Source organism: Lissotriton vulgaris, chromosome 7 (assembly GCF_964263255.1).
Source record: "Lissotriton vulgaris chromosome 7, aLisVul1.2, whole genome shotgun sequence".
Lineage (NCBI taxonomy): Eukaryota > Metazoa > Chordata > Amphibia > Caudata > Salamandridae > Lissotriton > Lissotriton vulgaris.
Genome location: NC_141695.1, coordinates 1,261,057,067 through 1,261,082,508, shown reverse-complemented (window position 1 = coordinate 1,261,082,508; position 25,442 = coordinate 1,261,057,067). Strand labels below are relative to the sequence as shown.

General features: G+C 46.2%; 1 protein-coding gene across 3 annotated transcripts in view; it reads left to right on the top strand.

The window, feature by feature from the left end:
- The window catches only part of RGS14 (regulator of G protein signaling 14), a 372,155-nt gene that overhangs the window by 140,303 nt on the left and 206,410 nt on the right, over nucleotides 1-25,442 (top strand). For all 3 annotated transcript variants that reach the window (XM_086931804.1, XM_086931803.1, XM_086931805.1), the window contains one exon: nucleotides 14,971-14,992. In XM_086931804.1, the coding sequence (XP_086787930.1) occupies nucleotides 14,971-14,992 (22 nt within the window). The remainder of the gene's footprint in view (nucleotides 1-14,970; nucleotides 14,993-25,442) is intronic.

Below are 25,442 nucleotides of genomic sequence, written 5' to 3'. Positions count from 1 at the left end.
TGTGCACGTTTCCCGCCGTCCGTGTCCTCTCCCGCCCCCCTCGTCCTCTCCCGCCCCCTCCCGCCGTCTGTGTCCTCTTCCGCCGTTCGTGTCCTCTCCCGCCCCCCTCCCGCCGTCCGTGTCCTCTCCCGCCCCCCCGTGCTGAATCAGAAAAGCCCATTGGTCACTGCCCGATTGTCCTATGGCTAGCGTCGCTGGTAATGGGCAGGGATTTATTCCTCCCCACCTCGGATTTCAAGCCGTTCCCGTCTTCACCTCTCTACCGCCCAAGGAGTCGCCTCGTCAGTGAAGGTCTTAAGGTCCTGTGTGCCGCGAGTCTCGAGCGGCTTTCCGCTCTCCTTCCGCAGCAGACCCGAGCAGTCTCCAGCCATGCCCCCCCTTGAGGTGCGCTTCGTCTATTGCAGCCACAGTCTCGTCAGCGCCGCCCGCATCAGGCGTCTATTTGTTCACCATCTGTTAGTTGATGTCGCATCCCCGCAGTATGTAGCTCACCTTTTTTGAGCCGTAGCCGCCGCTTAGGATTCCCAACACGTTATGCTGGTGCCACCGGGCAGGGATCACTTTCCGGGCCATTTTGCGTGCTCTGCGTCCCAGCGCCTGCCACAGCCTCAGTCCGCCGCTTCAGTTTCGCTTTCACTCGGCAGGGCCTTGATGTTCCGGTCCACAATTGCGGCTGCTAAAGAATTCAGGCTTGCCGATTTCTGGTCACAACTGGTGCTTGTCGATTTGCTGGCATCAGGTGCACCTTGTTTTGTCGATCAAACCTAGATGTGAAGGATTTTTAAAGGATTAATAAGGGCATTAGCTAGGAGCTCGCCTAGTGCCGTTTCAATCGAGCGGTATGTCTTGTTCTGGATTTGTTGACTACGAAGCTCATTAGTTTGACAGTAAATTGCCATTCCTTTGTCCTATAGTGAGGTGAGTACTCATGTGGCATATACAGAGAAACATTTACGTTTAGAGCATGTTCTAGACTAGCAGTAATTACATTAGAAAATGTTTCTGGAGGACTTAACACTTGCTTCATTGAAACAAAAACTTTTGTACAAATAAAACAAACGAAGACTACCAGGTTGGCGATTCCAAATTGTATCTGTGTCACAAAAGCGCCGAAAATACTCTGTATTTTTTAATTTCACTTCACTCACCCGTTCTCCTCCTGAAGCGGGCTCTGAGTCACCAAAACAGCGACTCCTTCGCTGCAACGCTAAGCGACCAACAAACTTCCCTGCCGCCATTCTCGGCGAGGGAGAGAGGCCACGCCCACTCTAGGCCACGCCCACCCGCCACCCCTGGTACTTAAACGCTGCCTTCAGCGCAACTCGCTTAGAATCCTGAAAGCTCCTGAGGCGGAAGCCGGGAGAAGAAACCCTCATTTTTAAAAAATTGTATCTGTGTCACAAAAGCGCCGAAAATACTCTGTATTTTTTAATTTCACTTCACTCACCCGTTCTCCTCCTGAAGCGGGCTCTGAGTCACCAAAACAGCGACTCCTTCGCTGCAACGCTAAGCGACCAACAAACTTCCCTGCCGCCATTCTCGGCGAGGGAGAGAGGCCACGCCCACTCTAGGCCATGCCCACCCGCCCCTTTTTCTCGTACATACAGGATGTGCAACTACCGGACGCGCAGCGGACGGGCGCAGCGGGCGCGCCGTCAGCGCGCCGAAGGCGCGCCAAAGGCAAGCCCGTCTGGGCCCGTCCGGGCCCAGAAGGCCCTAGGCCCTGTCACTATGCCTGGCACCCCTCAGGATCGAGTAACGTATACAGCGGACACCTTATACAACCTACGACCTAAGAATACCCTAGCCTGCCACCACCCGCTTACTGCAGGTAAGGCATTCTCTACCTGTTCACAATGCACTCTGATTCCCACCTCCAAACCACCCATTTCTTCTCTGAAACTAGGACTTCTTAATTGCCGCTCCCTCCCCAAACATGCTACCGAAATGAACCTCCTGATTCAGAACCAGGAGCTTGACCTTCTGTTCATAACGGAAACATGGCTCTCTGACAATACCGATTCAGATGTTGTCACGGCCCTCCCCACCGGGTACATCTGTCAAACTCTTAATAGACCAAGAGGGAGAGGAGGCGGGATAGCCATTATCCACAGGGAACAATTTACCTGCCGCATGACCAACGCTGGTATTGAGGACTGTGAGAGCGGCCAATTCTCCATCCAAGTCGCCCCAGCTCTTACCCTGGCAGGACTTCTAATCTACCGCCCACCAGGGGCCCCGGGTAATTTCACCAACGCTGTTGTCGAAACCAGTTCACAACTAGCTTCTTCGGCCCCCAATTTCCTCATACTAGGTGACCTGAACGTCCATTTTCTGGACCCCATGGATCAAGCAGCATCGGACATTAGGATCGATCTAACATCTCTAGACATCCGTCTAGTGAATAATGAGCCTACTCATGATAAAGGCCACCTATTAGACCCGATCCTCACCAACATAGCAACAATGACCTCTGACCCACCGCTGTCCTTACCATGGACGGACCACTTTTTGGTACCCTTTTTTTGGGAAATCTCCACTCGCACTTACTCGATCCCAAAAACCCAAGTCACCGACCGACAATGGCGCAAACTATCTCCGGAGACCTGGGCCGCCTCTCTTGCAGAGTCCACTCCTGCGCTCTCATCTGATCCCAATATAGCTGACAAACAGTTCAGCGACTGGATCACTTCCTCACTGGATACGTTGCTCCTGATAATTACCACCCTTAAACAACCTAAAAGAATACCACCTGCTTTATGGTACACTCCTGAGCTTAAAACTCTGCGGCAAGAGTGTAAAAAAACCGAACACGCATGGAGGCGCGACAAAACAGCAACTAACAAAATCCTCTACTCTACTTCTCTCCTGACTTATAAAACTACTATTCATAAAACCAAAAGTATGTTTTTTCAGGAGAGAATAGAGAACGCAGGTTGCTCCAGTAAGGAAGCTTACGCCATCCTTAAAGAGCTGTCTAAACCCCAAGGACAAGGAATAAGACCCATTGCCGACCCTGAAGCCGATCTGAAGAAATGCCAGGAACTGGCCAATTTCTTCCACGATAAAATCAGACTTATTCTGGAAACTATCCCCCCCTCCAGCCCCGAGGAAAACATCGTTTGCCCACACACCTCCACCTACCTGTCCACATGGGGCCAGGTCACGGTGGATGAGGTATCAAATGTGCTCAACTCTATGAAGAGCGGCTCCCCTAGTGACCCTGCTCCTATCCGTATCCTTAAAGAGGTAGCCCCCACTATCATCCCTTCCCTGACCCACTTGATTAATACCTCTCTCCAACAAGGAGCTGTACCCCCAAGCTGGAAGAAGGCGGTGGTAAAAGCCCTACTGAAGAAACCTACGCTGGACCCCGAGAATCTGGCTAACTACCGACCCATCTCCCTATTGCCGGGAGTAAGCAAGGTCGCAGAAAAATTGGTCAATAGGAGACTCTCTCAGTTCCTAGAGGCCAATAATAAATTAAAAAGCTCCCAGACAGGTTTTCGACCTGGACAGGGCACGGATATCGCCCTTCTGGCTGCTGTAGAGGAGGCAAGAGCACTATTGGATGGGGGAGGATCAGTTGCAGTGATCCTCCTCGACCTCAGTGCAGCGTTCGATACAGTTGACCACCAACTTCTTATCGAAAGACTGGCTAGGGTGGGAGTGAAAGGAACAGCCTTATCCTGGCTCTCATCTTTCCTGGCCCAACGCTCTTACCAGATCTGGGAAAAGAACGCCCGCTCCTCCGAAATGCCCCTCCAATGTGGTGTTCCTCAGGGCTCCTCCCTGAGCCCCACTTTATTTAATATCTATATGTCCACATTGGAGGAGGTTATCATCCCTTTCGGAGTGAGCGTCGTCAGCTACGCCGACGACACTCAACTAGTGGTGTCCCTGTCCCACCCCAAGCAACAGAAAGCTGATCTGCTCAACTGCCTTACCCAGGTCCATCACTGGATGAACAGATCAGCCCTAAAACTCAACGGGACAAAAACCGAGGTCCTTATACTGGGCCCGAAAGGAGCCTCACTTCCTCTGGACTGCTGGCCAGCCTGTCTGGGCCCGCCCCCTGACCCTAAGAAAGAGGTGAAAAGCCTGGGGGTGTGGATCGATTCCGATCTCTCCTTCACCTCACAAGCCAAGAAGGTGGCAGGGACCTGCTTCGGCCTCTTAAAATCTCTGAGGAAAGTCCTGCCCCTTCTCCCCCCTAAATCCCAAAAACTTTTAGTCCAAGGTCTCATAATATCGAAACTGGACTATAGCAATGTGATTTATCTGGGTGCTCCCGAAGCGACCCTTACTAAACTACAGATTATTCAGAATGCGGCCGCCCGGATCATCACCAACACCCCGGCCAGATCATCTGCCAAGCCCGCTCTTAAACTCCTCCATTGGCTCCCCATAAGGGAGAGAGTCAAATTTAAAGCCTTATGTCTCGTTCACAAAACACTGCAGAACCAAGGCCCTCCTGTTCTCAGTAAAATGGTCACTCCCTATAGGAACTCTAGGCCCCTCCGCTCCAATGCAGAAAACTTTACGAACATCCCTAGATTCAGAAAAACCCGAGCAGGAGGAAGACGTTTCTCGGTTCAAGCCTCCCGCCTTTGGAACGCACTCCCCCGTAACCTACGTCTTGAACCCCAATACCTGCGCTTCAGGAAACTGTTAAAAACTCATCTTTTTCCCTAATCCTGTACCCCCCCTCCCCTCTTGTTGCCTCAGTTTCCCCCTTCCTTCCTTGCCCTTCTTAGTCTCTGGCTCCGTTTGACCTGGTGAATTCAGGGTTCTTCAGCGCTGGGATACCTCCGGGTGACTATCGCGCTTTACAAAAATAAATAATAATAATAATAATAATAACAGTGCTTTTGATACCATTAATGGAATGTCACGGATCGTATCATTTGCATAATATGATACCTTATATGTGTACCAATGTTTACTGTTTAGCATTGGTTTTTTTGTGTGTTATTTTTTCCCACAATTGCTGTGTATATTTCATTTTGTCCCCTCCTCCAACTTATTGTAAAGCGCTCAGATATCCTTCGGGATCTTGTTCGCGCTATATAAAACTTTATAAATAAATAAATAAATACAGCGTGGTATGACCTGTGATGACACTGAAATCTTAGACAAACCCTAAGGGGTCAAGCATTGCCGGCCTTTGGTCTTGGGAAAGGCAGGCACGTTGATCGATGTGTTCAGAGACCAATAGAAGTGACCAGCGTAATGCCAGGCAACTGTTTGTATACAAGTAGGAATAGTGAGGAACTAACGACTGGAAGGCGGGTAAAAGCTCATATTTGTCCAATGAGAGCTCTATGGGCGGAGTTTGCTCGCAGGTGAGAGCGGAAGAAAATGGCGTCTGTTGGTGGCTCCCGGTGGCAGAACAACTTTACGGTTTTAATTTATATTTTAATACTTCTCGCGGAGGTCTTACTGGCAGACCAGACTGACGAATATCTGAAGCGGGAGAATTCCCTGAGCAAGCCGTACGGGGGTAAGAAATGGCGCTTGTGGACTCGAGTTAAAGACTAAGATGCAGGCGAACTCTGGGGGTAAAGTGGAGTCACGTGAGAAGGGCAGGCTTGCTGTCAGCTGCCGTACCTTTAAGCCCTGTGTACGCTCAAGTATAAGTTATCATTTAACATCGTCCCTGACGAGGCACGGTGGCTTTTTCGGACAGCCGGAGTCCGGTTTTGTAATTTAGATGTGTTTTGACTATGTGGGTAGATCCGGACTGACCATTCTGCCGCCCTGGTATTTAAACGTCAGACAGCAGGCTAGGTGGTTGCTTTCAGAGAAGGATGGGCTCCCGAGTACCATGGCCTTATTTTAGCAACAATCTCCTGCGGGGTAGGGCTAGAGTGATCGTTTTCTTTAGTGTTGATTTTGGTTCCTAGCCAGACACTGGAAATGGGGTCCGTCTTTTTAACCTTATGGATTTGTACAGAACATGATCTATCTTTGCAAATTATGTACCTTCCCTCCGTCACAGATTAGAACATTATCTAGGAACATTTTGCGACCACCCCCTGCAAATTGCCACAAGTCCTGCGAGCTCGGTAAGGTGCTGCGCCGCCTGCACACTCACCTCCTGCACACTGGGTACAAACTCCAGCCGCCCCTGGACACACTACATCCCTGCCACAAATCGTGCGAACTAGGCATGGGGCTGCTCCGTCATTTTTCACGTGTCTGCCATCTGAACTGTTGGTACTCACTTCTGCCCTCACTGTGGACAGTTGCTAACAGTGTAGACCAACCATGTCCTTTGATTGCCATCACTTTCCATTCGTGCTCTCCACTCTTCAGTTATTTACAGAGTCTGGCACAGGGACTTATCTTTGAGGTTCTAGTTTTAAAGGTCCCCAACAAAGTTACTCTGAAAAGCTCATGCCTTACATTAAACCTTTTCAAGCCCTTTGGTTGTAAACGGTACAGCAGCTACGCGTTGATTTCTGATGGTTACTCTGTTAAAGAAGCTATTCGTTACTTTACATGTCGGGTTTTACACAGGGATATGTATTGAAAGTAACCATTGTTAATATTTTTCTTCATTAAATAATTTGACAGGTTGGATTTTTCTACTTCATAGTTTACACCACTAAGAGAAATGTCATAAATAGTCTGTATTTAGAGTGTGTTTCTGTTCTCTTGTTGACAGTCATTAGAATGAGTAATGAGACTCCTTAGCTCAGCTGTCTTTTGAAGGCAAATGATCCTTCGTGGTTTACCCCGAACAGCATGATTCCTCTGTCATGTGGTTAGCCTCACTTCTACACTCGTTAGTCTAAGGTCTCTACTTCTGCTGATGGTCTTAAGAACGTAATACAGATGCTTTAAGGCACAACCATGAGAATGAATTGTCTTTTGTATGTAGGAAAAACCTTTACTGTTGGATAAGTAATAAATACAATTTTTATCCTTTACACATTTCACTTTAATCACACAAGCTTATCTGCTTCGAGTAAAGTGTATAGGGTGTGTGTTCACTTGCTGTAAGGAAATGCGGTTCTTTCGGAAATATCACATTTAACTTCCTTTCCAGGCCAGTTTACAAATAGAGCTAAAGCAAACCTGTACTATCAAGGCCAAGCTCTGTGTGTGTGTGCGGCTGGCTGTGTGTGCGGCTGGCTGTGTGTGCGGCTGGCTGTGTGTGCGGCTGGCTGTGTGTGCGGCTGGCTGTGTGTGCGGCTGGCTGTGTGTGCGGCTGGCTGTGTGTGTGTGCGGCTGGCTGTGTGTGCGGCTGGCTGTGTGTGCGGCTGGCTGTGTGTGCGGCTGGCTGTGTGTGCGGCTGGCTGTGTGTGCGGCTGGCTGTGTGTGCGGCTGGCTGTGTGTGTGTGTGTGTGCGGCTGGCTGTGTGTGTGTGTGTGCGGCTGGCTGTGTGTGTGTGTGTGCGGCTGGCTGTGTGTGTGAGGCTGGCTGTGTGTGTGCGGCTGGCTGTGTGTGTGTGCGGCTAGCTGTGTGTGTGTGTGCGGCTGGCTGTGTGTGTGTGCGGCTGGCTGTGTGTGTGTGCGGCTGGCTGTGTGTGTGTGTGTGTGCGCGGCTGGCTGTGTGTGTGTGCGCGGCTGGCTGTGTGTGTGTGCGCAGCTGGCTGTGTGTGTGTGCGCGGCTGGCTGTGTGTGTGCGCGGCTGGCTGTGTGTGTGTGAGCGGCTGGCTGTGTGTGCGGCTGGCTGTGTGTGCGTGTGTGTGCGGCTGTGTGTGTGTGTGCGGCTGGCTGTGTGTGTGTGTGTGTGCGGCTGGCTGTGTGTGTGTGTGTGCGGCTGGCTGTGTGTGTGTGTGTGCGGCTGGCTGTGTGTGTGTGTGTGTGTGTGTGTGTGTGTGTGTGTGCGGCTGGCTGTGTGTGTGTGCGCGGCTGGCTGTGTGTGTGTGTGTGCGCGGCTGGCTGTGTGTGTGTGTGCGCGGCTGGCTGTGTGTGTGTGTGCGCGGCTGGCTGTGTGTGTGTGCGCGACTGGCTGTGTGTGTGTGCGCAGCTGGCTGTGTGTGTGTGTGTGTGCGCGGCTGGCTGTGTGTGGCTGGCTCTGTGTGTGTGCGCGGCTGGCTCTGTGTGTGTGTGTGTGTGTGGCTGGCTCTGTGTGTGTGTGTGGCTGGCTCTGTGAGTGTGTGTGTGTGTGTGTGTGTGCGCGGCTGGCTCTGTGTGTGTGACTCTGTGTGTATGTGTGGGTGCAAATGCAATAGGTCTCACATTTGCGAGAGATTAAGCTATTGCCATTGTATATGACAATGCCATTTATTTATCTGTTTCCAAAACCAACACATAAATACAAATGTTGTCATTTACAATGCCAATAGCTCTAACTTTTCCAAAGGTGAAACCATTGCATTGTAAATACTTGTTTAGGTTTTGCCTGGCGAAAAGATGCGCTCTGCGCATCTTTTTCGCGCAGGCGAAAACCTATTGAGATGTATACGGGAGACAGGAACGGCCTCCGTCTTTCATTGGCTAGCCTCATAAATGGAGGCTAGCCATTGGAAGACGGGCCTGTCCGTCAATGCCGGACCAGATTCGGGGGCGTTCCCGAGATTTTTTGGCTTTTGGCTACGTTACGCGACGTCAGCCAAAAGCCGGCAACGCCCCCGAATCTGTTCCGGCATTGCCGGCACCCGCCTTCCTGCTCCGGCCATCTTCTGCGTCTCTCCTCCCCCTTTCCCGCCCCCTCCCGCTTGTTGTAATCTTCTTGTCTCTATTACCAGCGTAGCCTGGGTCATTAAAAAAGCTAATGATTACTTTCGCACAGAGTGTAGTCTTTTTGAGCGAGTCAAGTACCCTCATTAAATGTGCGTTTCTAAAAAGGCCTGGGCTCATCATTCGAAACAATTGCTCTCTGTAACAAGAACCAGCAATTACTGCCCCAACAGGGTGTCGTGTTTGGGACAGAGTCGCAGGCCCACTTTAGCACCGAGGAAGAGCCCCGACTGACAAGGCCTGGCACTAAATACACCCTGTGCCTGGCTGCACACCATTAATCACGTCACCCTCCTTGCTGCTTTTATCCTGAATCTAAGGAACTTTCCTCCGAATGCCCGATGCTCCCCAGACTGTCATTGTTCCTGTTCGGAGGCCGAGCTCCGGGGCCTTCCGCTGATGAATCACTTGAGAGCAGTGAACTGGAATTAAAACTACAGACACTGAAAAAAAGATAACAAATCCAATGCACTAAAACGCAAATCCGATTAGCATGTATCCTGGTTGTTCAAGTAGTCTGTGCATCATAAACCATAGGGAGATGTGAGATCGAATCATGATTTGTCAAAGTGAAAGAATAAACAAAAAAATACATACACACATAAACAAATAAAAAGTGTATCAATTAATGTAAATACAGGCGAGTTAAGCCATTTTAATGTGATATTGTATTGAATTGTAATTGCATTTATGTACTGCTTACTACCCCGGAAGAGAAGGGCTTTTGATAGGGCAAGTTTTGAATCTCCGTTATTAGTAACACAGCATGATCCATTATTTTCGCAAAGGCACGTGTTTTTTCTGTAATGCTCACCCAGGGATAGACAGGTGTCCATTCCTATAAACATGCTTTGAAAATACCGAGGTGTTTTGCTTAAAATCAAGAGTGCCCCTCCCCCAAGAGGACAGGTTCCACATCAGAAGTTCAGGATTGTTGAATAAAATAATTTTACATGCAATGAATCCAAGTCCAGCTCACTTATATAGTCAGTAATTTCCCGAAATATTACGGATCCAGTCCCCCAGGACTTGCGTTGGACGCCCCCTGCTTCATGGTATCTTCCAGTGTTCTCGTAAGCCTTTCTCTATTCAGGAGTCAACGTCTCAGAAATTCATTTCAGGCCACTACCAATTGTCTTGGTTGTTCATACCTCGCTCCCTAGGTCAGCTCCCCATACAGGTCAAGATAGACTAACATTCACAAACAAAAGGCAAAACTCTGATTTTTCGGGCTCATCACCCATAATTCTATGTCGTGCTCTTTTCTTTTCCATTCCCTTCACAATTAAACCTATTATACACTGCTGCTCAAAACAGGGAATATTTCACTCATTGTTTGCTCTCCTGACGACAATTTAATACTTCTAATGGGCTCTCCTATTTTCTATCACATATTGATTTATGCTATTTCACAATAAACTGCTTCCTCGCTGGAGACAGGGCATCTTTCTAGATTTGTATTCATTTACCACACTCAGCTGTAATTCGATTCTGCCAAAAACACAGGTGTTTTCCATTGTTGTACTTTTAGAACAGTTTGACGATCATATCAACGCTGCCCCTGTTGCCTGCTTGTGTCTCCGTGTGCCCCTGTTGCCTGCTTGTGCTGTGTGGGTTTGTGTGGAGGGCTCTGTGTGGCTGTGTGTGTGGGAAGCTTTGTGTGGCTGTGTGTGTGGGAAGCTTTGTGTGGCTGTGTGTGTAGGAAGCTTTGTGTGGCTGTGTGTGTGGGGGGCTTTGTGTGGCTGTGTGTGTGGGGGGCTCTGTGTGGCTGTGTGTGTGGGGGGCTCTGTGTGGGTGTGTGTGTGTGGGGGGGCTCTGTGTGTGTTTGTGTGTGTCATTTGCGAGAGATAAAGCTAGTGGCATTGTAAATGACAATGCCATTTATTTATGTTAAAAAAAAACATAAATAAAAATAATGTCAAGAGCAATGCCAATGGCTCTAACTTTAACAAAGGCAAAACCATTGCATTGTAAATGCTTGTTAATACATGACGGCTTTGTACTTTACTGTATGGTGACTTTTTGTGGGATGGTGATGTGCCTGTGCACGCACCCCTGGCATTTCTTTGTGGGGGTTTGTAGTAAATATGCCACACTGGTATGATGTAAACCAAGTAGGTTTATTCAGGTAAGTAAACAAGTAGCATAAGTCCTCATAAACAAGCGTATAAGTCCTGTAGGGCAGCCCCACCAGGAGCCGCCTGTTAGCTGCTCAGCCCCATACACCAACTGTCATCACTCATCCACTCACACTGGCATTCCACTCATAGCCCATTCACCAAACATACCACTCAGAACATTCACACAGGTTCAGCAGCTAGGGAAAGGATAACATAAGAGAAAAACCATAACATAAGAATACTACAGAGTTGTGTACCTCTGTTGTGGTCTCGTATGGCATAGAGTTTGCTTTAAACTTTTGTAATGACAGTGTACCTCTGCTGTTGCTGTGTTGATGCTGTGCACATCTGCAGTCGTTGCAGATGGAGCTGGTCGAAATGTTTTTTTGTTCTGCACTATGTAGATGCCATGTCAGCTACAATATACAATGTACATTTTCACTTAAGAAAGAAGAAAACACGGCCCACCCACAAACTGAGAACTGTCCTGGGTGGGCAGTATGTGTGGTTTTGTGAAGGCCACGGCGAAATTTCTATCCCGTTGGCATTATCTTGCTAAATTTTGTGAATTTTGCGTTTCTCCAGATTCTTGAAATGACACAAATTACACCACTTGGCGTAGTTACGCCGCTCTTGTAGCTAAATGTAGGCGCAGGAGCTTAGCTTTAGGGGGTGTTTGGGGGGCTACACCCACCCCCGAAATATATTTTCTAGTAAGCATTTATGTAAAGGTGCTTTCAGCCAGATATGGTGAGGTGTCCGTCGGATTGCACCTGGGATATTGAAATACACACATACAGACAAAATAAACACATTCTCTCTTGTCTTTGTTTTGAAGGTTGAACAATGTTTGAGTATTTAACAAAATATTGGGTTTTAAGTACCCCTAACAATCCACACTCCTCATCCTTGCTGTGCCCCTCCTGGCCAGCTCGGCACATATTGTATTTTAACATGATATTCCAGCTTGATGGATGGGAAATCTGAAGCTCCCCCCCCCCCCCCCCAAATCTTATTAGCCAAGCTGTGCCCCTTGCAGGAGCCCAGAAACAATGCGAATGACACGAAATTGAGTGCCTATTGCCCCACGCCTGTGATTTTCTGTTCTTGGTTTTTGTTTTTTTACAGTGAAATGTGTCCTTATGTCCAAAAGGGAATCAACAATGCATTCGTGCTAAAAAATATTGTGCTTAGTGTTGCTTTTGCATTTCGCAAAATATCACATAATTTTTGCAGAATTTCATGTAATCTCTCAAACGCAAATTATGCATATTTCACACACTCCAAATGTTCTCTAACAAAATGTGGTCCAGTGAGAGACACACACCACATGGCTTTGGGGATGGTCCTATGGTCCTTCCTGGACTTCTCTGTGCTAAGGGGAAGCACACTAGAGCCACAATCTGCCAAACCACCCTTTTCTCAGCTTCACCTGCGAAGCGATTTTGGTACCATCATGTCACTCCACTTCATGTGCTGAGGATGGTGTTTGTAAACCTCTCCGTAACTTTTTTGAGTTTAGCAATTCCATCTTGGCTGTGTGTCCAAAATATTTGGTCCTTAGAGAAGATGGATGCCAAGGGAAGCCCTTCTCGGAACCATAGGCAAAAGAAAGTACATACAATGCTCATTTGCGCCTAATGTTGGTTGCCAGCCTCGCCATTGTTTTAAAAAACACCCAGGGGATGGATATGCATGGCCCACTTACAAGTTTTTTAATTAAATCAAGTGAAATTTTTGGGCGTGGATCGAAAAGGAGCTGCCTTCCAAAAGGATGGGAGATGCTGCAGATTTTCTGCCTCTCTCTGGAGTCCTTGCATGAAACTCTGAAGCGCACTGCGTCTTAAGGTAACAGCCACTAAGGCTCCTATGTCCTCAAACCTCCCCAGGTGCGATTGCTGGTCTTTTTTTTATTTTAATTTTCAAAACTTTAACTCTGATTATATCTAATACTGATCCTAACCTGTAAATTGATGAAAACAGATTCATTGAAAATTTGTGTTAAGGTGAACTATATTTTAATTATTTTTAATGCTGACATGTACTGATTTTTAAAAAAGTTCTACGAATTGGAAAAAATTGTTAAAAAAACTAAACAAACAATAGTTTTGAAATTAAATGACATGACTCACTCATAGATTTATCCTGGAAGTTGATGCCATGATTTCAGGTCCGGTAACTGCAAAAGCCCACCTCTTTAGACACAATTCTAGGGCACCGGAGCATCTGTATGTGGTTGTTTGATTACTTAAAAGTTGGTGGTCTCCCCAAAGCTGGCTTAGGGTCTACTATAGATGAAGAGACTGGGGATAGGGCAAAGGCTCTCACTGTATGTAATGTCATCTGCCGGGGCATGTATTGTCTGCTGCAAAGAAGGGGATCCTATGCTCCATCTTATCGTCGGCTGCAGAAAGGACTCTTCTGGGGTTCGTCCTTGAATCTGTTGCACAAGACAATCTAATCACTACTTTGAATATGATAGTATCATTATGATACGTCTACTTCAGTCTATGAAGTCAATTTGCTAATACTGGCAACCGCAAAGGCTAGTAACCAGTGCTTAAAACTATAACCTGACAAAAATAAACTGAAAATCAACCTTAACAAAACAGAAGTCATTGTATTTGGAAAGTCTAACAAACCCTTAATTTGGATTTTTGATAATTCCTGTATATAGCAGGTGTCAATGCCTAGGAGTAGCGCTGGTATAAACCTAACGTCAAAACAACACCGCAAAACAGTAATCCACCTGCATATTAACTACAAAATATTGTGGAGCCAAAAAATCGAGGTCCACAATATCATGGTGGTAGGTGTTTATAGTTCAGTATAGGTTTACTATTATTAACTTCACATATATGTACCAATATCTCTATCTCTATCTTCAAGGTACCTAGATGTGGGGTTAAGAATAATAAATCTATAGTTACCTTTACCTTCATAGCATGTTGGTCCTTGATATTTAGGCCTCAGCATTTTGGCCCCATAACGTTTTTGCCACTGACATTCTGACTTAAACCTGAAAAATATCTCGAGGACCTTTCCCAAAGAACTCCGATGACTGCTCATCTGCTACAAATGCAGTTAGAAGACTGCTGCACCCGAATAATGTCACACTACAAGATCAAATCCGTCTAGAGCTGGGGTTGATTAGCCAAGTGGCTTTAACTGACCATGATTAATCTCTTATGAGGCATTATACATTGGCAAATAAGAATACCTTAAACACATAATGGGGATAGCCTACTAGATTATGCAACAGTTTATCAAATTAATAATCTTTTTGGAGCATTTCGTGGAAAGTCTTATGCTTACCAAGAATTACCAGAATGAGGGGGCTGATTAAAAGTCTCTCCCCTCACATTTAAATCCATAATTACATAAAATATTAAATAGAAAGCATAAGCAACAGACATAATAAACATGGAATCAAAGCTCGATGTAGGGTACTTGATAGTATCATACAATGTTAGGTGACCGTTATATAGGCTTAAACTTTACTGCTAGAGTTAAGATCTGCTTCCTATAGTTTCTTCATGTTGCATCTATTGGTATTTATAGAGCCTGAGCCTATAGCTCGATAGTGGGGGTATTGTACTCCTCACTGCTACAGTTTACTTGAACATGGACATTCATTAGAATAATAACTTGAAATGCCTTTTTATGGTCAATTTCAAGAAACAATTGATCATATTCTTCCTGTATGCCATGCACTCCTACGAGAAAGAAAACTGTTGTTAAAACCAGCCTTTAAAGAGGCCAGGAGCCACACTGTTGCTTGCAGAGGCTGTAAAATTGATCAAGATCCTACTCGTACGCCAATCAGTCGACTTGCCAAATTCATGTCTCTTGGGGAAAAGAAAAAGCCACTTTGCAAATAAACTGACTCATTTTACCGCATATTCTATGTCTTCTGGAGGTAAATGCAGTTTAGTTTTTAAAAGGCATAATATATTGTGACTAAGTAAATTTTAATTTCTATATTAACATAGCCGATTTGGTGACCCAATCTTATTCTTAGTTTATAACATTTTTAAAAAAATTGAATGCACTGATAATTGTATCAATATTCCTATGTAGATATTTTAGCTAAACAAATGTATTACCACTAATATTGGTACCCAAAAGACTCACTGATATTGTATTTTCTCTTTCAGAAATTGGCTGCATCCGATGGAGGTAAGTCCAGGCCTGGTATGATCCAGACACTCACACCCTCTTGTGGGTGGAGTAAGGAGAGAATGTGTGTGCGTGTGTGTTATACTGTGGAAAAGCATGTGGTAGATAGTATATGGTTGTGCACAATGGAACTAGTGAACTTCACAAACCCAGGCAACCACCACTAGTTCTTTTTGACTTTGTGCCCATTTTGCCTTTGGCAAATCCTCTCCTAAAATTCACTCTGGGTCTGCCCTTTTGTGGGCTATACATCTTCAGAACTCTCCATCATGATCTGACCAGAGAAGCTGCACTTGAGCGTCAAAGCAATCCATTGATCGATTCCTAAAATAACTCCACCAGCCAGAGAAAATACAGAGTAGCAGAGAGGATGGTAGGCAACCACATTGCAGAACATCAGATTCTGAGCAATAAATCTACATGGACGACACACAGATACATTTTCTGAGCACCACATCAGCTACAAAAATAAACACATTAGCACCCCTGTCAGACAGATGGAGGATCAGCACCAGGAAAATGGCACTGCAACTTCAAAACGCCATTAGGTTTATGGCTCAGTAAGTTTCCTAATGATGACAAGTACATTGGGTAAAAAGATGTCATATGACAATTCATCGTTGCCACAAAACTGATTACCACAATATTGTGGGTGAAAACAAACTACAGACCACCTCCTAAGGTGGCAAATTATAGGGCCTGCTGAAGTCCTGCTTATTCCCTCTAACCCCATATCAAGAGAACTGTAAACTCAAAACCTAAAGTGCAGCTATGAGAGGCTATGTTGAAAGGTCTTACCTTAGGGGCCCTGCTAATCCCAAGGCACTCTCCAGCTCATGCAAAACAGCAACCCCGGAGCCTTTGTCCAGCGCACAACAGTTGCGTCACGAAGCCCCCACAAATGTGCTCTCTCTAACACTTATCACTGGAGCCATTCATTCCTCCTAGACAAGATTCCTTTAGAGATCCTGACAGGCCCACCCCCGTACCCACTGAATTCAGTCTACCCCATCCACTCGTTCCGGGCCAACACTCAAACGGTCTCCGCACAATCACACACACACACCTAACCCAGAAGGCCAGTCTAGATCACTCCCTCGCTCACACTTACCCAGAGGCCCTTACTAAGTAGGATGACCAGGTGGCTCCTTGTCAGCAAGACTAACATATTTCTAGAGATTTCTGCATGGCGCTCTAAATCTGTTAACTCCAGAGGCCCCACCACCACATCTGTTACACTGGCTTGGCTGATCCAAGATGCCCTTCACAGTCCACTCTCCTCCTTTCATTGCAGTAGCTGTTTTCAGACCCTTTCCACCCACCCACTCCAGAGACCCTTTTCAGGTCCAAGCCAAGATGACCACCTCCCAATTCCTACAAATCCACAAACACAGATGCTCTCAGTAGCCATCCACATGCCTGCTGACCTTGACGTACCTTACCTTGTCCAGCTGACCCAGAAACACTTTCAACGTCAACGCACCTGCTGATCCCAATAGAAGACATGTGTCTTCCTGTCACAAGAGGTTCTCCTCAACTTCTCTTAAGCGCATATGCTTTTACCAGAAGCCTCTCTGCCTCACCTTGTGGGCAGTGGTGGCTGTCATGTACAGAGGGTGGGGTGGGCGGCTGGCACAACAACAAAAATATTAATCAAATAAACTTACCTTGTTCCTTTCTTTTCACCGGTATGTCCTCCTCCCTCTGGCGTCTTCTGGAAGCCCGAGAAGCAGGAAACTGCACTACCTAATCCTGGCGTGGCCTCTCTCAGCGCTCCTAAGAGCACTGGAAGCCTGCGCTTTCTCTAACACAGCTGTCCAAGACAGCTGGGTTAGAGAATTTTAAAATGTGCATGTCTGGCCGGTCAGAGAGACATGCGCATTTTAAAGCACATAGCTCGCTGCTGCTGCCACTCGGCAGGCTAGCCCCACCCGTCCAGACACTTAGTTCAGGACAGATTGCTGAAAAATAAAATGGTAATAAATTAACTATATTCACGTTTTATTTTTCAGCTCCAGGGCTTGTAGGGCAATGCTCCTTCGCTCAAGTGGAGGAGCTGCCCTTGCTTGTGGGTAGAAGAGAAAACCATCCTCTGTACTCAACCCACTGCCAATTGAGGTAATTCAAGACATCCGTTCTTTGTGTGTGTTGATGCTCATCTTCAGCACTGAAATCTTTTTTAGATTAGCAAATTCCCCACATCAGTAAAAAAAGAAAAAAGTAAGCAATAATTATGTCCCCAGTAGACCGCTCACATTGAATCCTGCAAACTCACTTGCTTTTGAATCCTTGACCATATTCAATGGAGTGGACGTCAGAAGTTAGTTTTGCTGGTTATAACACTTGACGAATATTTGTGTCTCCTGGAGGTAGTCATATTTCCAAGCTTCCTTTGGAAATCACCTCAGGCCACCCCACCCCCATGGGCACTTGGCGCTGAAACAACAATTGAGGTAGGGAATATCAAAGCCAGAATATTGACAGATCACAATATCATGACTAGAATATTGAGGGACAAAATATAGAAGAGCTAAGTGCACAGAGGGAGGTATGGATTTACTATTCTCAAATCCAAATGTACGTACATTGAAGATATATATCACAAAGGTACGTATATATGGAGTTGGATAAAGAAAATCTCAACAAATTTATCTTTAGATATTTTGCCCCTCAATTTTCTGGTCACGCTATTCTGACCTGTCGATATTCTGGCTGCAGTACTCCTAACCCACACCTGAAACAACAGCTGCTTATTGTTACCCAACTCGATGGTACTCTCTTCATCAACCTCAGAAGCATGAAAGGCTTAGTGGACCCGTGGGGTTTCAAACCTATGACCTTGAGGTCAAACACAGATTACTAGAGTGAATGCATTAGTTAACTCAACCAACGAACTGGCAAGTGCTCTAAACTATTATGCTCAGCTAGACCAAAGGTTTCTTCCACATTTAAAGGTGGAAGTTAGTATTCCACTACTCAACTAGAAGGAACTTGGGGCCCTTGGCACATATAATTTGCCTTCCAACACTACCTAACCCCTTCTATAAGTCTTGGACAGAGGTAGTCTTTTCCCTTACCCATTTTACAGTCTCTGTGTCTCGCTTCATTGCACTTTCCCAGATGATTACTATCACTAAAACCTGTATTATATCAGCTTTGTTTTCTATGTCATATACATCTCCCTTCCTGGCATTTCTATTACTCATTTCTCAGTAAAGTGCAATGCCATTAACCTCCTCAGTGAAGAAATACAGAATATCCAATAGCACATTGAGGACACCAAGCCTGCTTCATCTCTCATGCCTATCTCTTCGTGTAGAATCTGGCAATGGTCACCATTCAAAACCCTATCTAGTGCAAATTTTTCCAACATACTCTACTCCCTCAAGGCCACCTCTTATGAAGATGATGATGCCTTACCCTCATCCGGAATCCATACTCTCACTTTTACCCATACTCACCGTTGTCAATGCCTTCCTCACCATTAGGCCTGATCCTCCCACTCCTAAAGAAACCTATACTAGACCCTGATGACCTTGCCAACTAACGACCCACCACTCACTTACATTCGTTGGCAAGATCATTGGAAAAGCAGTTTATGTTCAACAGCAAAATCACATTAATGCTCACAATCTCCTGCGCTACTGTCAGTTTGGCTTCAGATCGCATTGCAGCATGGAGACCTCTCTCATACACACTGTAGATGATTTCCTTGTGACCACAGATTAAGATGTTCCTCTAACACCAGTTTGTACACATCGGTTCCTCCAGGTCCAAAAATATCTCTATCCTCTGTGAAGTCCCTCAGGGTTCTAGACTGCCCCATGTCATCTTCAGCCTCTACATGGACCCGCTTTGGGCTCTACTCAAAGATATCCGTATTCATCAATGCGTGATGATACACAACTCTACTTGAAAGTCTCTGCTTCACACATTCAACCCCTCACAAACGACCTGCATATCATCCAGACCTGGATGCCCAGTACCTAACTGGAGCTCAACCCAAAACAGAATTCCTGTTATTTGCCAAGAACAACAAACAATAAACTACACAAACCTGGCTCAATGGCCCGAACTTTGACTGCCTCAAACCACAACTTGCCCCAATGAAAGTCACTTGGATTCACCCTGGACACCAATGGCACGCTCAAGGAACACATTGCCCAAAAAAAACAAAGACCATCTGGTATCAGCTTTCCCTGCTAAAGAAAGTGAACCAGTCTCTTCCAGAACTGATTTTGAAACCCTTATAAATTTGCTGCTGGGTGGTGGCAATGCCCGCTGCAAGACCTCCCAGACTCCACACTGACACACCTTTATTAGTATCCAGTATGCCAGAGCATGTCTCATCCTGAGCCTGAAATATGACCTTTTCAACCCCATTCTGGTGGAAATACATTGGCTCCCCTTTCAGGCTCGCTCCAGCCTCCATATCAGCTGTATCATTTACAAAGTCAACATGAACAGCATCACTGCTTACATTGCAGACAAGCTCGCCATCTCTGGTGGCTCTCAGCACAACCGCAGCCAGGACAGCATCAGACTGGAGGTTAGGAAGTATAAAAAAAGAAAAATCATGGCCACATCTATGCAGCATGAATCAGGAACGAAATCTCCATATCAATCATAGCTGCCCCAACACTGCTCCAGTTTAGGACGGAGCTGAGAAGACACCTACATCACAATGTCTTAACTGTCCACAAACCAGCGACCTCTCTTATCTCTCTTTTAATGTATGCTTGTATTCGACACTGCACAGAGCTTCCCTGCCTTTTTTCTAGTTTGGTGCAAAATAAACACCAGATATATACTTACTTTCATTCCTGTCAGTACCACAGGCATTGCTATCAATAGTGCAGTGTCTCCCGGGCCCACATGTGTGAGGTGCCAATTGCATTCCATTTGTTTTTGTTTTTTCCGTTATCAAACAAGGCGCTAGCGATCCTACTTTCTGTGTTTGCGTGGGAGATTGTTCGCCTCTGCTACGCTGCTGGTCAGCACAGCATCATGCCGCCGGGCTGGACCATCTTGACTGTGCTGATTCTTTATGGAAGCTGCCCCGATTCTCTCTTGTTCACTTACAAAAGTTAGCCTGATCTGCTAGTTCAGGAGAAGCCATCATTAAAAATGAACATGGATGCCTCCATGTTTCATCAAGCATAAAGTTCAAGATACTGTTTGTTTCATCAAGATGCTGTGAGAAGAACAATGAGTTTCCAAGTCAATGCAGTCGCACAATGCCTCCTGACGTGGAAGGTCCATTTCTCTTCTGGTGACTTCCTATTCATGAATCCAACTATGCTGAAATATACTGTAGAAAGACAAAATAGCACGTGGAGTGTCATGCTAATTAAACCCTGTAATTAGAAACCTCCATATTGAAACATCCCATATGACCTTTCAAACGACCTTAAAGGCCATCTTTTTGGCGTGATCATGCTTCATGACGGATGTCACAAGCACAAGTACCAAGACTAAGTACAGTCCAAGATTAACTGGACCATATCAAATAGTCAAACTCACTTCCTTACTGCTTTATTCTGATTCATGCCCAGGCACACCTCCATATCTGTTGACTATAGAGGCTAGCCTTAACCTCTCACACCTCCTGATCAAGAGGACAATCCGGGGACTACACTTCTTCTAGCCACAGATGTAGGGACACCTCATGACCATATTTGAATGAGACAATTCAGGTTTACTGTCATTTGTTCAGATGAGAAGGAACACATGTGTTAGAGAGATCAATGTTGTGTTTTAGTCTCGTTAAATATTTGTTCCAGTCAGAGTGAACGTTTGTCCGTTTGAGCCTAGAGACTTGTCATGCCTGGTGGAAGGTTGTCTGGATGAGCAAAAGGTGGCAACCCTCTCCAAAGGCCCTCTCAAGGTCATCCATTACTAGTTAACTAGGGCGGTCTGCGGATGTACCCACCTCACACCACTGACCACATAAGGTTTGGTTACCAGGTGACACTATGTTACGAGCACTTCCCATTTCCATTACTGTTTTTAGGTCTCACCTTCAAACAGATCGCTTGCAAGGGGTATTGTTTACTATAAAGGGCATAAAGCCTATCATTGCTTCCCATTCGCTGGCATCTTTGGCGCTCCTCTTTGATGCCTCTTAATTGGCCAGCGCTTTCCAGGCTTCACTTCCTTTTGTTTGTGTGGAGCATTGCTCAAGCACGGATTTATTTATCGTAATTAGTGTCCGTCTGCTGCTTGCGCTGTGATTGAGGTACTATTTCACTGTCACCACTTTATCTACTTCATCCCCAATCAACATGATATATGTTGCTCCCTTACCCTCTAGCCCCTCCCGGTGTAAAATGCATTTATTTGTAAACTGCAACTCCACACCAGGAGACCTGCATTTTACCACCATTTTCACTATTGTGCTTGATCTTTACAAAAAAAAAACAAGCTCCTGCATTGGATCAAAGGTATCAGCTGTTTACTTAGATTGTAGGTTGAGATTATTGGTAACATATTGGATTACAATTGCATTTATATCGCACTAGGCATTTTAGCACTAAAGGGCAATTCAATGGCAACTCAACCAACTTTTCATACTGCACAATACCAGTCCACACCACACAATTAAACTCCACTTCACTCTATGCCATACAATTCCACTCCACTGAATCATGCCACACAATTCCACTCCATGCAATACCACACCAAATAACTCCATGCCACACAATTACACTCCACACCATACTACACAATTCGACGCCACACAATTTCACTTAATACCGCACAACCCCACTCCACACCACACAATTCCAGTCCCTGCCGCACAATTCCACTCAACACGACAAAATTCCATGCCACACAATTCCACTCCACACAATTCCACACTACACAATTCCGCTCCACTCCACAGAGCTCCACTTTACTCCACGCCACACAACTCCACTCAATTCCACAAAGTTCCACTGCATGCAACACAATTCCACTCCACTCAATTTCACTTCATGCCACTCCACTCAGTTCCACTGCGCTCCACAGAGTTCCACTTCACAACACACAATTTCATTCTACTCCACGCCACACAATCCCACTCCATTGCATACACTTCAACGCCATACAATTTTGCACCATCCACATTGCGCAATTCCACTACCCTCCATGCCATACACTTCCACGCTACACAATTTCATGCCATCCACGCTGTACATCCCATCCATGTTACACATTTTCACTCTCAACACCACACAATTCCACTCCATGCAATACCACACCAAATAACTCCATGCCACACAATTACACTCCACACCATACTACACAATTCGACGCCACACAATTTCACTTATTACCGCACAACCCCACTCCACATCACACAATTCCAGTCCCTGCCACACAATTCCACTCAACACGACAAAATTCCATGCCACACAATTCCACTCCACACAATTCCACACTACACAATTCCGCTCCACTCCACAGAGCTCCACTTTACTCCACGCCACACAACTCCACTCAATTCCACAAAGTTCCACTGCATGCAACACAATTCCACTCCACTCAATTTCACTTCATGCCACTCCACTCAGTTCCACTGCGCTCCACAGAGTTCCACTTCACAACACACAATTCCATTCTACTCCACGCCACACAATCCCACTCCATTGCATACACTTCAATGCCATACAATTTTGCACCATCCACATTGCGCAATTCCACTACCCTCCATGCCATACACTTCCACGCTACACAATTTCATGCCATCCACGCTGTACATCCCATCCATGTTACACATTTTCACTCTCAACACCACACAATTTCACTCCAAACAATTCCATTCCAAACAACACAATTCCACTCCACACCACACAGTTCCATTTCACTCCACACAAATTATACTTTGCACAATTCCTCTCCACACCGCACAATTCCACACCGCACAATTCCACTCCATGCCACATAATCCCATTCAATCCACGTCACAAACTTCCACTCCATTCAGTTCCACTCCAACCAATTCCAGCCCATGCCACACAATTCAACTCCAATCAGTTCCGTTCCATGGCACACAATTCCACAACATACCTCACAATTCCACTCTTCGCCACACAATCTCATCCCACACGATTGCACTCCATTCCACACAATACCATTTCTCTCTATTACACACAATTCCATTCCATGCCTCTCCATCTGACATAATTCCACTCCATGACACACAGTTCCACTTCAGGCCACAATATTCCACTCAATGCTACACAATGCACAAAATTCGCCCCAGCCCACATAATTCCACTATATGCCACACAATTCCCTCCAAGCCACGCAATTCCGCTCTACTCCACATAACTCTGATCCATGCCACTCCACACAATTCCACTCAAAGCTACACAATGCCATTCCATTCTACAAAATTCCACTCCAAGCCACACAATTCTACTCCCTGCAATTCAACTCCAATCAAGTCCATTCCACTCCATGGCACTTCAGGCCACATAATTGTACTACATGCCACACAATTCCACACCGCACAATTCCACTCAACACAGTCATGCCACACAATTCCACCGCTCTCCACACAATCCCATGCCAATTAACTCCACTCCATGGCACACAATTCTATGCCACACAATTGCACTCCACACTACACAGTTCGACTTCACACAATTCTGCTCAGCACCTCACATCACCACGCCACACAATTCAACTTCATGCCACACAATTTAACTCTGCACCATTCCACTCTGCACCACGTATTTCCACTCCACACCATGCAATTCCACTCCACACAATTCCACTCAATGCCCCACAATTCCATGCCACACCATTCAATGCCATACCTCACAATTCCACTCCACACAATTCCACTACACACCACACAATTCTACTCCACTCCACACAATCCCACTTCACGCCACACAATTCCACACCACTTCCACAATTCCACTTCCTGCAACTCCACTCAATTCCAACACACTTCATATAGTTCCACTCCACAACAGACTATTCGACTCTACTCCAAGCCACACAGTTTCACTCTACACAATTCCACAGCACACAATTCCTCCCCACTCTATGCCGCACAATTCCACTCCACTCATTTCCACTCCACTCACTTCCATGCCGCACTATTCCACACCACACATTTCCACTCCACGACATGCCACTCAATTCCACACCACAAAATTCCACTCAACCAACACAGTTCCACTCCATGCCATGCCACTAAATTCCACACCACACAATTCCACTCTATGCCGCACAGTTCTACTCCACTCCACACAATCCCATTCTGTGCCATTACAATCCACACCACACATTTCTATTCAAAAGAATGCCACACAGTTCCACACCTCATAATTCTACCATAATCCACTTAGTTCAATTCTATGCCACACAATTCTACTCCATTCCACACAGTTCCACCCCACGCCATGCCATTCAATTCAACACCACACAATTCCACTCTACTCAGCTCCACACCACACTCCATTACACTCCACTCACACAATTCAACTCTACACCACACAATTCCACTTCATTCCACATCACACAATTCCACTCCACTCCATACAGTTCCATTCCACGCGAAACACTTCCACTCTACACAATTCCATGTCACACAATTCCACTTCACACCTCACAATTCCACTCCATTGCACTCCAAGCCACATAATTATACTACACTGCACACAATTCCACTCTACACTACACAGTTCCACTCCATGCCACATAATTCCACTCCACAGCACATAATCCCACTCCACGCATTTCCACACCACACAATATCACTACATTCCACATCAAACAATTCCACTCCACAACACACAGTTCCACTCCATGCCACCCATTGTCACTCCACACCACAGTGCCACTCCACGCCACACAGTGCCACTGTACACTACACAATACAACTCAGCACAATGCCACTCCCCTCTACTCCACTCCACACAATGGCACTTTACTCCATGCCACACAAAGCCAAGCCACATCATGCTTCTCCATCCTGTGTCACTCTACTCAGTGCCACTCCATGCCACAGAATGTCACTCCACGCCTCACAGTGCCACTCTACTCAACGCCACACAGTGCCACTCCATTCCACACAATGCAACTCCACGCACTGCCCCTCCAAACACACAATGCCAATCCACACAGTGCCAACCCACATAATGCAACTCCACTCCATGCCACATAATGCCACTCCACCATCCTCACTCCATTCAGTGCCATTTTACTCTGCTCCACACCACTCTACTCAATTGCAAGTGCATTTATATAGTGCTTACTACCCCTGATGAGATGTTAAAGTGCTTTCCTGCATGCCACTGCACTCAATGCCACTCCACGCTGCACAATGACACTCCACACCACACGTCACTGCACGCCTCAGAGTGCTACTCTACTCCACACAATGCCACTCCACATAATGTTACTCCACGTCACACAAAGGCACTCCAGGCCACACAATGCCTCTCCACGC